Consider the following 12333-nt stretch of genomic DNA (forward strand, 5'->3'; position numbering starts at 1 on the left):
CTTACTAAAATCTCTGTAATGAGAGAGTGAAATGTGAGAGCCATTTTTATTTCAGTTTGAATTATTTGTATTACTAGCAAATTGAATTTTTGTTTCATTCTTGATCACGTGTATTTATTCTATGGTAAATTGCCTATTCATTTATTTTTTTTACTTACCTGTTGTTGATTTGTATAGACACTTCTTAAACTGTAGCTGTTAACCCATTATTAATGTGTTACCTTTAAGTAGTTTTTGCTGTTACATACTGTTATGTATCAACTTATTTTTAAGGTATTTAAATCTACCAGTCTCCTTTATGAAGTTTCTACCTTAGTAATACATTGGAAATTCTCCTCTGTACCTAGATTATGCAGTTATTTCCTGTTTTCACTAATACTTCAAATACTAATCATCTACTGTATGCCAAGAAGTAGCCCTTAGTGTGTTTGGCACTGAGTATGAATTGGCAAACAATGGATAAAGGCCCCTGTCCTTATTTAACTTGAACATCTTCTGTAATAACAATGTAATTTAGTAATAGTTAATTATTCAAAACAGGAATGAACAAGATTTTCCAGAGCCTTCAAGCTGATTTTATTTGTTTTCTCTCAAGGCCTATATAACATAAAAATAAAGTTTTATACTTCTCCAAAGTCTTAAGTTGGGTGACCTAAAACACACTGCTTATTCCCAACCTGAGGAAGTTGGTAGTTTCTGCAGTGCTACTTGAGAAGCACACTTGTTTCTTTTGTATTGTATTAAACAAATTTGTCTAATAAAATCTTATTGCTACCAAAATTTGCTTTAGTGCTATGAGATTTCCCTTGGGAGTAACTGGTATCCTACTTTGAAGCTGAAAATGAGGATAAAACTGAAAGAGAGTGAGGCAGTGAAAAAGAAATTAGACCCTGGAAATGTTGAACATTAAAGCAGAGACTACACACTTGCTGTCCATAGTCCATATTCACCTTGTAGGTATTTTATTTGGTATACATAGTATTTTAAAATCTGAACCAACATTTAATGATCAACATCAAAGACATTGAAAAACTTAAAAATCCTGATGACTTTGTGATTACAACCTGTATTCCCTTATGGCAATAATTAATAGGAGCTTGAGTTGCAGCTGTTGTCTCTAGTCAGAACATGCTTTCTACTTACATAGTATCCGCAACCCTTAATGTGTCCCCAAGAATTAGACAGAGTGTGAGTTGCCCTATGTTACTGTCCTCCACTGTTAGGTTTCCTCATAGGTTGTCTCTGCTTGTGTCATAGATGGGGAAATTAAAGGTAGTCTGAAAGGGGTCTCTCTAAGGAGAAAGTAGGAGAGCATATTTCTTTGGAGACATGAAGAAAATTTCTATATGTGTGCCTTGGGTCTTTTGCTCACTTAACTGGTCTGGCCACTTCGGGGTAGGCATTTAAGTTTACAATCCTTCCCTTAAAGAGGGAGAGATTGGAAGGAGCCCTGAAGTTTCTGATGCTTGTTCTTTTGACTGACATCAGGCTGTAAAATTTTGTCCTTCTTTTCCTTTTGTTCTTTCATTCTCTTTTCACTTTCATTTACTTCTAGATTGAAGTAAATAAGGGAAAGAGAAATAAAGTAAAAAAGTAAAAAAGCATTTACCTAAGCTAATTTGAGGGTTTTGGTATTTGGGGTTTTTGTTTTTGTTTTGTTTTTGCTTTTTATGATGTTATTGATATAGGTTCTCAGGTTGCGTTTTTCTTACAGGTTTATAATTAATATTCTGTATGTTTCAGACGTTATGAAGAGGACATGTACTGGAGACGAATGGAGGAAGAACAGCATCATTGGGATGATCGCCGCCGAATGCCTGATGGAGGCTATCCTCACGGTCCCCCAGGCCCATTAGGCCTTCTGGGAGTCCGCCCAGGCATGCCTCCTCAGCCACAGGGGCCTGCAGTGAGTGTCCACTTTGTTTACATAGGGGGTGAGAGTGCAAGACTGGTTAGCATTAGAAGATAATAGTTTGGGGGGCCAATTCCTACATTTAATAGTCTCATAATCTCGATGTAAGTTCTTCATTTGATTTAGAATTTTCCCTCCTTCATTAGAGGTTATCAACTCATGTCTTTATAAGCACTTCATAGAGTTTCCATGAATCTTGAATCTTATCTTCAGTGTAAGATAAATAGGAGCAGAGCTGCTTTTGCCAGCTCTTCTTTCACATCAGAGATTTTCCTGCCTTTGTTCTTTAGATTATCAGGAAGAAATTAATTTTGAAGGCAGTTGCTTTGCCTTCAGAATTTTTCCTATGTTTCCATCCCCAGTGATGTAGAATCATTTTTCTTTTTTCAAATTATGACCGTCTAAAATCTACTTTGTAATTCAGTGCAGCATAAAGGGGAGTAGTTAAATGATTCAAGATGAGCGCAAGAGGAAACTGTAGGAAAGACCTGCATCTTGACAATTTATATTCCGTGGAAGCTGGATTATGAGGAACATTTTATAGAAGTTTAGACTACGGAAGGCAACAAGATATTTTTTGTTTGTTTTGTTTTCACTTAGGAAAAAACTGCAAATTCCTCCTCAACTTATTCTCCTTCTTGTCTTTGCACAGAACAGCCATTTGTAAAAATTTGTTTATTAAAAACAAAAAACATTTTTTTTAAGAATCACTGTTTTTTAAAGTTGAGTAAAAAGTATTTTTATAATTTTAGATAGTGTTATAATTTTACTTGATTTGAGGCAAAGCATGTATATACATATATACTTAAATATTTTTGATAGTGTAACTTTTCATAGTTTGCGTTTTTGTTTTTATGGAAACAAAGACAGTTTTAAATGGGCATTTTGCATAATTGACTTTCTTACTAAAAAGTTACGACAAACATGTATAGATGAAAAATGAGTTTACTTCTGCTCAGGGAACATATTTTTTTATGAAGTAATTTTTTTTCTTTCTAGCCTTTACGTCGCCCTGACTCATCTGATGACCGTTATGTGATGACAAAACATGCGACCATTTATCCAACTGAAGAGGAATTACAGGCAGTTCAGAAAATTGTTTCTATCACTGAACGTGCTTTAAAACTTGTTTCAGACAGTTTGTCTGAACATGAGAAGAGCAAGAACAAAGAGGGAGATGATAAGAAAGAGGGAGGTAAAGACAGGTATGTTATAAGAGTTAATTTATTTTGTACAGTTGTGTTTTTCCATACATGGAGTTCCTAACACTTGAAGTAAAAGTTACAGTGACTGAAAACTTCCAGGTGTGATTCTACGTGTTTTGACTTGTTGGTTAAATATTTAACATACTCAACTGCCTTTTTTTTTAAACTTTTTATTAAGGTATTATTGATATGCACTCTTATGAAGGTTTCACATGAAGAAACAATGTGGTTACTACATTTACCCATATTATCAAGTCCCCACCCATACCCTATTGCAGTCACTGTCCATCAGTATAGTAAGATCCCACAGATTCACCGTTTGCCTTCTCTGCTACACTGTTTTCCCCGTGACACCCCACACCATGTGTACTAAACGTAATACCCCTCAATCCGCATCTCCCCCCTTCACGACCCGTCCTCCCACACCCATCGTCTTTGGTAACCGCTAGTCCCTTCTTGGAGTCTGTGAGTCTGCTGCTAATTTGTTCCTTCAGTTTTGCTTCATTGTTATACTCCACAAATGAGGGAAATCATTTGGCACTTGTCTCTCTCCGCCTGACTTATTTCACTGAGCATAATATCCTCCCACTCCATCCATGTTGTTGCAAATGGTATGATTTGTTTCTTTCTTATGGCTAAATAGTATTCCATTGTATATATGTACCACATCTTCTTTATCCATTCATCTATTGATGGACACTTAGGTTGCTTCCATATCTTGGATATTGTAAATAGTGCTGTGATAAACATAGGGGTGCATATGTCTTTTTGAATCTGAGAACTTGTATTCTTTGGGTAAATTCCAAACAGTGGAATTCCCAGGTCAAATGGTATTTCTATTTTGAGTTTTTTGAGGAACCTCCATACCGCTTTCCGTAATGGTTGAACTAACTTATATTCCCACCAGCAGTGTAGGAGGGTTCCCCTTTCTCTGCATCCTTGCCAGAATTTGTTGTTCTTAGTCTTTTCAATGCTGGCCATCCTTACTGGGGTGAAGTGATATCTCATTGTGGTTTTAATTTGCATTTCCCTGATGATTAGTGATGTGGAGCATCTTTTCATGTGTCTGTTGGCCATCTGAATTTCTTCTTTGGAGAATTGTCTCTTGATATCCTCTGCCCATTTTTTTAATTGGGTTATTTGCTTTTTGGGTGTTGAGGTGTGTGAGTTCTTTATGTATTTTGGATGTTAACCCCTTGTCAGATAAGTCATTTACAAATATATTTTCCCATACTGTAGGAGGCCTTTTTGTTCTGTTGATGGTGTCCTTTGCCTTACAGAAGATTTAGTTTGATGTAGTCCCATGTGGTCATTTTTGCCTTTGTTTCCCTTGCTTGAGGAGATGCATTCAGGAAGAAGTTGCTTATGCTTATATTCAGGAGATTTTTGCCTATGTTGTCTTCTGAAAGTTTTATGGTTTCATGACTTATATTCAGGTCTTTAATCCATTTCGAGTTTACTTTTGTGTGTGGGGTTAAACAGTAATCCAGTTTCATTCTCTTGCATGTAGCTGTCCAGTTTTGCCAACAACAGTTGTTCAAGAGGCTGTCATTTCCCCATTGTATGTCCATGGCTCCTTTATCATATATTACTTGACCATATATGGTTGGGTTTATATCAGGGCTCTTCAGTCTGTTCCATTAGTAGTCTATGATTCTGTTCTTCTGCCAGTACCAAATTTTCTTGATTACTGTGGCTTTGTAGTAGAGCTTGAAGTTGGGGAGCATAATCCCCCAAGTTTTATTTTTCCTTCTCAGGATTGCATTGGCTATTCGGGGTCTTTTGTTGTTCCATATAAATTTTACAACAATTTGCCTTAGTTCATTGAAGAATGCTGTTGGTATTTTGATAGGAATTGCATTGAATCTGTAGATTGCTTTAGGCAGGATGGCTATTTTGACAGTATTAATTCTTCCTGTCCATGAGCATGGGATGTGTTTCCATTTTTTGGTATCTTCTTTAATTTCTCTCATGAGTGTCTTGCAGTTTTCATAGTATAGGTCTTTCACTTCCTTGGTTAGGTTTATTCCTAGGTATTTTATTCTTTTTGATGCAATTGTGAATGGAATTGTTTTCTTGATTTCTCTTTCTATTAGTTCATTGTTAGTTCTGGTGTTTTGTTCTTAGGTAGTTTTTTGATTACCATTTCAGTTTTGTTGCTGGTAAATCATCTGTTCAGATTTTCTGTTTCTTTCTGCATCAGCCTTGCAAGGTTGTATTTTTCTAGAAAGTTGTCCATTTCTTCTAGGTTATCCAGTTTGTTGGCATATAATTCTTCATCGTATTCTCTAATAATTCTTTGTATTTCTGTGGTGTCTGTAGTGATTTTTCCTTTCTTGTTTCTGATTCTGTGTATGTGGGTAGACTCTTTTTTTTCTTGATAAGTCTGGCTAGGAGTTTATCTATTTTGTTTATTGTCTCAAAGAACCAGCTCTTGCTTTCATTGATTCTATTGTTTTATTCTTCCTGATATTATTTACTTATGCTCTGATCTTTATTTTTTCCCTCCTTCCACTGTCTTTGGGTCTCATTTGTTCTTCTTTTTCTAGTTTTGTTAATTATGAGTTAAGAGTGTTCGTATGGGATTGTTCTTCTTTCCTGAGGTAAGCCTGTATTGCAATATACTTTCCTCTTAGCACGGCCTTTACTGAGTCCCACCGATTTTGCAGTGTTGAATTATTGTTGTCATTTGTCTCCATATATTGCTTGATCTCTGTGTTTATTTGGTCACTGATCCATTGGTTATTTAGGAGAATGTTATGAAGCCTCCATGTGTTTGTGAGATTTTTCATTTTCTTTGCCTAATTTATTTGTAGTTTCATACATTTGTGGTCTGAGAAACTGGTTGGTACAATTTCAATCTTTTTGAATTTACCGAGGCTCTTTTTGTGGCCTACTATATGATCTATTCTTTTTTTTTTTTTTTTTGTGAGAGGGCATCTCTCATATTTATTCATCAAATGGTTGTTAACAACAATAAAATTCTGTATAGGGGACTCAATGCACAACCATTAATCCACCCCAAGCCTAATTCTCATCAGTCGCCGATCTACTGAAGCATAACAAACAAGTTCTTACATGGTGAACAAATTCTTACATTGTGAATAAGTTCTTACCTGGTGAACAGTACAAGGGCAGTCATCACAGAAACTTTCAGTTTTGATCACGCATTATGACCTATAAACAATCAGGTCAAATATGAATATTCATTTGATTTTTATACTTGATTTATATGTGAATCCCACATTTCTCCATTATTATTATTATTATTATTATTATTATTATTATTATTATTTTTAATAAAATGCTGAAGTGGTAGGTAGATGCAAGATAAAGGTAGAAAACATAGTTTAGTGCTGTAAGAAAGCAAATGTAGATGATCAGGTGTGTGCCTGTAGACTAAGTATTAATCCAAGCTAGACAAGGGCAACAAATCATCCACGGATGCAGAAGATTTCTCTCCAAACAGGGGGAGTGAGGTTGTAAGCCTCACCTCTGTTGATCCCCAATTTCTCACCTGATGGCCCCCCTGCGACTGTGCCTGTCTTAGGTTGTTCCTCCCTTGAGGAATCTTACCCGTCTCTGGCTAACCAGTCGTCTTCCAGGGCCATACAGGGAAATGTAAAGTTGGTAAGTGAGAGAGAAGCAATATTGTTTGAAAAGGTTAGCTTTTTACTTCTTTGCAGATTTATGCCCTGTGACTTTTATGCCCAGCATTTGTCTTGAGGTATCTTTACCACTTGGAAGAATTATTATACTCGGTAAATTCGGTATGAGGCACGAATTCTATTTAAGGGTTGTAATTAGGAAGGAAGAAGAAAAGCTATGGAAGTAGCAGACGTAAGAAAACATGGGAAGATTGATTATTTCTTTGACATATCTTCTTGTAGAGTATATGATCTATTCTTGAAAGTGTTCCACGTACACTTGAGAAGAATGTGAATTCTGCTGCTTTTGGGTATGGAGTTCTGTAGATGTCTCTTAGGTCCAGCTGTTCTAATGTGTTGTTCCGTACCTCTGTCTCCTTACTCATTTTCTGTCTGGTTGATCTGTCCTTTGGAGTGAGTGGAGTGAAGTCTCCTAGAATGAGTGCATTGCATTCTATTTCCCCTTTTAATTCAGTTAGTATTTGTTTCACATATGTAGGTGTTCCTGTGTTGGATGCATAGATATTTATAATGGTTATATCCTCTTGTTGGATTGACCCCTTCATCATTATATAATGTCCTTCTTTGTCTCTTGTGACTATCATTGTTTTGAAGTCTATTTTGTCTGATACAAGTACTGTAACTCCTGCTTTTTTCTTTCTATCAGTTGCATGAAATATCTTTTTCCATCCCTTCACTTTTAGTCTGTCTATGTCTTTGGGTTTAAAGTGAGTCTCTTGTAGGCAGCATATAGATGGGTCTTGTTTTTTTATCCATTCAGTGACTGTATGTCTTTTGATGGGTGCATTCATCCATTTAAATTTATGGTGATTATTGATAGGTATGTACTTATTGCCATTGTAGGGTTTAGATTCATGGTTACCAAAGGTTCAAGGTCAGCTTCCTTACTGTCTAAGAGTCTAACTTAAACTCACTTAATATGCTATTACAAACACAATCTGAAGGTTCTTTTTTTCTCCTTTTTCTTCCTCCTCCATTCTTTATGTATCAGGTATCATATTCTGTACTCTCTGTCTATCCCTTGATTGACTTTGGGGATAGTTGATTTAATTTTGCATTTGCTTAGTAATTGACTGTTCTACTTTCTTTACTGTGGTTTTATTACCTCTGGTGACAGCTATTAAACTTTAGGAACACTGCCATCTATAGCAGCCCCTCCAAAATAGACTGTAGAGATGGTTTGTGGGAAGTAAATTCTCTTAGCTTTTGCTTATCTGGAAATTTTTGTAATACCTCTTTCAAATTTAAATGATAATCTTGCAGAATAAAGTATTCTTGGTTCGAGGCCCTTCAGCTTCATTAAATACTTCATGCCACTCCCTTCTGGTCTGTAAGGTTTCTGCTGAGAAGTCTGATGATAGCCTGATGGGCTTTCCTTTGTATGTGATCTTATTTCTTTCTCTGGCTGCTTTTAATAGTCTGTCCTTATCCTTGATCTTTGCCATTTTAATTACTGTATGTCTTGGTGTTGTCTTCCATGGGTCCCTTGTGTTGAAAGATCTGTGCACCTTCGTGGGCTGAGAGACTATCTCCTTCCCTAGATTGGGGAAGTTTTCAGCTATTACCTCCTCAAAGACACTTTCTTTCCCTTTCTCTCTCTTCTTCTTCTGGTACCCCTATAATGTGTATTGTTCTGTTTGGATTGTTCACACAGTTCTCTCAATATTCTTTCATTCATAGAGTTCCTTTTTTCTCTCTGTGCCTCAGGTTCTTTGTATTCCTTTAATTTCTATTTCATTTATCGTCTCCTCCACCATATCTAATCTGCTTTAATATCCTCCATTGTGCTCTTCAACAATTGGCTCTCTGACCAGAATTCATTCCTGAGTTCTTGAATATTTTTCTGTACCTCCATGAGCATGTTAATGATTTTTATTTTGAAATCTCTTTCAGGAAGATTCATATGAAAGATTTCATTTGAATCTTGTCCGGTGGTGTATTCATAATTTTTTCTTTGAACCAGGTTTCTTTGGCATTTCATATTTGTATATGGCATCCTCTAGTGCACAGAAGCTCTACTCTCTGGAGCTGCTCAGCCCCTGAAGCAATGTCAGGGGTCGCAGGGGAGCGGTCACGGTGCCTGGGTGGAGGAAAGAGCTGTTCCTGCTTCCCGTCTGCTATGCCTGTCTCCACTGCCAGAACCAGTGGGCCGAGCACACAGGCATAAGCCTCTGTGCTTTGTATTTATAGTTGCTGTAGATGGGGCTTCCCTCTCTCTGGCCTTATGCCAGGGTAGGGTTTGCCGGTGTGCAAGCGAGGTGGGGCTGGCTGGGAGGAAGGCCCAGTAGGCTGTGTATCACGGAGGGGGTCCTTCAAGCTGTGTAGCCAGCCAGGAAGCTGGAGCACCTGAAGATTGTGAAAGTTCCCATCCTGCTGGACAGAGTGCACCTGGAAAATTTTGTCTACCTGTCCTTTCTCCTGAGCAGTAAGCTCTGTGCAATCCTTGCCCATTTGATAGCCCTCTTGCTGTTAGGAGGTTTCTCAGATTGCCTGCCTTTCTTTTGTCCCAGAGCAGCCAGATATGGATCCCTGCTTTCCACAAGTGGCTGGAATTCTGCCTGTCTTAGCTTTCCAACCCCGTAATCACAAGAGTATCATGAAAGCACCATGAAATGTAGGTTTGTGCTCCCAGGGCAGATCTCCAGAGTTAGGTATTCAGCAGTCTCAGGCCTTCACTCCCTCCCCGCTCTTTCTCTTCCTCATGCCAGTGAACTGGGGTAGGGGAAGGGCTTGGGTCCAGCTGGGCCACAGCTTTGGTACGTTACCCTGCTCCGTGAGGTTTATTCTTTTCTCCAGGTGTATGCAGTTTGATGCAGCCCTTTTTCCTGTTGCTTTTTCAGGGTTAGTCATATTAATTATATTTTCATATTATATGCGGTTTTAGGACGAAGCCTCTGTCTCACCTCTCACACCATCTTTAATCTCAACTTCCTTTTGTTAAAATGAGAAATCATTCCATACAATCTCAAACTTCGTAATTTTACTATTAAGTTCATATGAAATTATTTTAAATCTGTTTTTAAAGCATCCTTTATAGTTTTTCTAATTACATTTACTTATTAACTCAATTATTTTAATTTGTTGCCTCTAGCAACATCTTTCATAGTTTTACATTGTGATACAATTTTTCATTTTCCCTTTGCTATTTGGAAATATTTCTGTGTTATATTAAACATGACTTATTCTAATTTATAAAGTGAGAGAAGTATTAGTGTTTTTTGCAGTTGTCCCTCTGAGAACTTGGCTCTTAATTGTTTGCCTATCCGTATATCTTATCTAAATGAAAGATACTTCTAAAAATATTAAATGTTTTTATATTGTATTGAAAATTTTAGTATGAAATTTACTGAATTTATTTTTATATGTTTAGAGATTATTATGGTTCTGCTTGATTAGAGAAATGTCATAATATAATTTGATCTCACTGTAGAGCTTTAAAGGGAGTTTTGCGAGTGGGAGTTTTGGCAAAAGGATTACTTCTCCGAGGAGATAGAAATGTCAACCTTGTTTTGCTGTGCTCAGAGAAACCTTCAAAGACATTATTAAGCCGTATTGCAGAAAACCTACCCAAACAGCTTGCTGTAAGTATTATGGAAATATTCATTTTTACTGCTTGTCTAGTTCAAAGTTTTTGGTAGGGCTAACTTTGTTTCAGCTTCAACCTAAACAAGTCTTTAAAATTTTGTCTTGGCTTTCCATATGGAGTTTTTTTCTAGATTGTGCAAGTTGGTTAGAACTGTTTTCTACTTTGTATTTTTATGTTTTATGGTGCTTGAATTTGGCATGAAGCCATGTTGTTAATTTATTTAAAAATGTAAAATTGTAGCACATGTCCTCTTCCTGTTCTTTTTCTAAGATTTGAATCATAAGAGAGAAGGCAATTCAGGACAGAAAGTTGTATATTTATTTATTTATTTCAAGCAAAGCCCATGTCTATCTAGAAAGCTCAAATTTTTTAGATTCACGAACTTTTTTCCTATTTAGTTGAATACATGTTCTTAATAAACTATAGTAACTAAAACAGTCTTTCTGATTTGAATCTCCCAATTTTAATGCAGTTATTTTTGTTTTTCTCCATGTTATCATGGTAAGAATTACTTCTGTCTCCAAAAGTCATGACAATGCACAATTTAGTGGAATATCCCCTTTTGGTCCTACAAAAGCAAACTTTTTTTTCTCTTAAATTTGAATCTTTAAAAATTTTATACATTAGCTTATCAGAATCTCAGACTGATTTAAAATAGATTCCTTAAATAATTTAAGTATAAAACTTATTTCAAAACTTTGGAGTTTAATTTGGCATTCTGAATCTAAGTTGACATTTCATTTGTAATGGGTATTTCACAGTAGTGAGTCAGAATAAATAGTACCTGATCATAGCAGAGCAACTGATAACAAAAGGGATAGCAGGGCGCATGTAGTGAACGTAAGCTCTAATAACTGGCACTTTCTGTGTTTGCTTCATATTTCCATTGTTCTAGATAGGAAGTTAAGTTTTTGTGGGTGAGTCTTTTTACATATTAGGAGCTAGCAGAATGGGCATTGTATGTCTGCTTACCGCTCTGTTGAAGCTGCGAGGTCAACAGAGGGGGAGAAGAAAAGGTTTAAGCATGTTGCAAGAATTATGTAATTTGCCAGAAACGTTCTCATTCTAATTGTGTGCTTAGTAAAACTACAAAGCAGGAAATATATACTAACAAATCAACAGTTAAGCATTTAAGCTGAAAAGCAAAATAATACTCTTTCCATTTCTGAATCAGTCTGTACTTACTGTACAAGTGGATAAGCAAGATAAATGAATTCTTCATCATCACCATAATTAACATTTGTATAGTACTTACCATGTGCCAGGCACTATTTTAAGTGCTTTACTTAATTAAATTAATCCTTAACAATTCTATAGGTTAGTTAAAATTACTATCCCCAGAATAGTATATAGGGGAGTTAAATAATTTGCCCATTTTTATATCACTAGTGAAGTAGCACAGCCAGGATTTGAACCTAGATATTATTCTGTAAACACTCCATGTAATTTCTGTAGTTGCATTTCATGTAAACTGTGGCTTATTACAGGTGTACCAGATTACAGTGAATCCTGGCTTTTCTTGATACTAACCAGGACTTTTTGCTCCCTGATAAAATGTGCATCTGTTGATTTCATATTGTACAATGGGAATGGTTGAATTATGTGTGGCTCCTATTAGGCTCAAGTATCTATTTTAGTTTCATTCAGATTGTGAAAATATGAGTATTTACCCAGATGCAGTTTGGAAGGTACATTAATAAATATGGCAGTATTTTTTTTTATCCACAAAGTCACTTAAGGGGGATACACAAATAACTCGTATGATAAAAATAATGATAAGTATTAGCACAGCAAAGAATTCTAGAAAGTGGAGCCCAAGAGATTAATGATAATTGCATTTTTTGCAAGGCTTCTTGGAGGGAGTAGTATATGAATTAGTCCTTATAAGATGGTAAGGTAGGAAAAAAAATGAAAGAGCCATAATGAAACAGTTTTATCTAATAATTTAAAAGGTCCAACTAA

At 36.1% G+C, this 12333-nt stretch overlaps 1 protein-coding gene across 5 annotated transcripts in view; it reads left to right on the forward strand.

Moving 5' to 3' along the window:
- The window catches only part of ZFR (zinc finger RNA binding protein), a 72009-nt gene that overhangs the window by 34542 nt on the left and 25134 nt on the right, over window positions 1-12333 (forward strand). For all 5 annotated transcript variants that reach the window (XR_005056885.2, XM_073237428.1, XM_037001799.2 and 2 more), the window contains 3 exons: window positions 1744-1906; window positions 2912-3117; window positions 10216-10366. Coding sequence is in view for 4 of the 5 variants with exons in the window: in XM_073237428.1 (XP_073093529.1) it covers window positions 1744-1906; window positions 2912-3117; window positions 10216-10366 (520 nt within the window). In the remaining variant the exon portion in view is untranslated. The remainder of the gene's footprint in view (window positions 1-1743; window positions 1907-2911; window positions 3118-10215; window positions 10367-12333) is intronic.

Source organism: Manis javanica, chromosome 1 (assembly GCF_040802235.1).
Source record: "Manis javanica isolate MJ-LG chromosome 1, MJ_LKY, whole genome shotgun sequence".
NCBI lineage: Eukaryota > Metazoa > Chordata > Mammalia > Pholidota > Manidae > Manis > Manis javanica.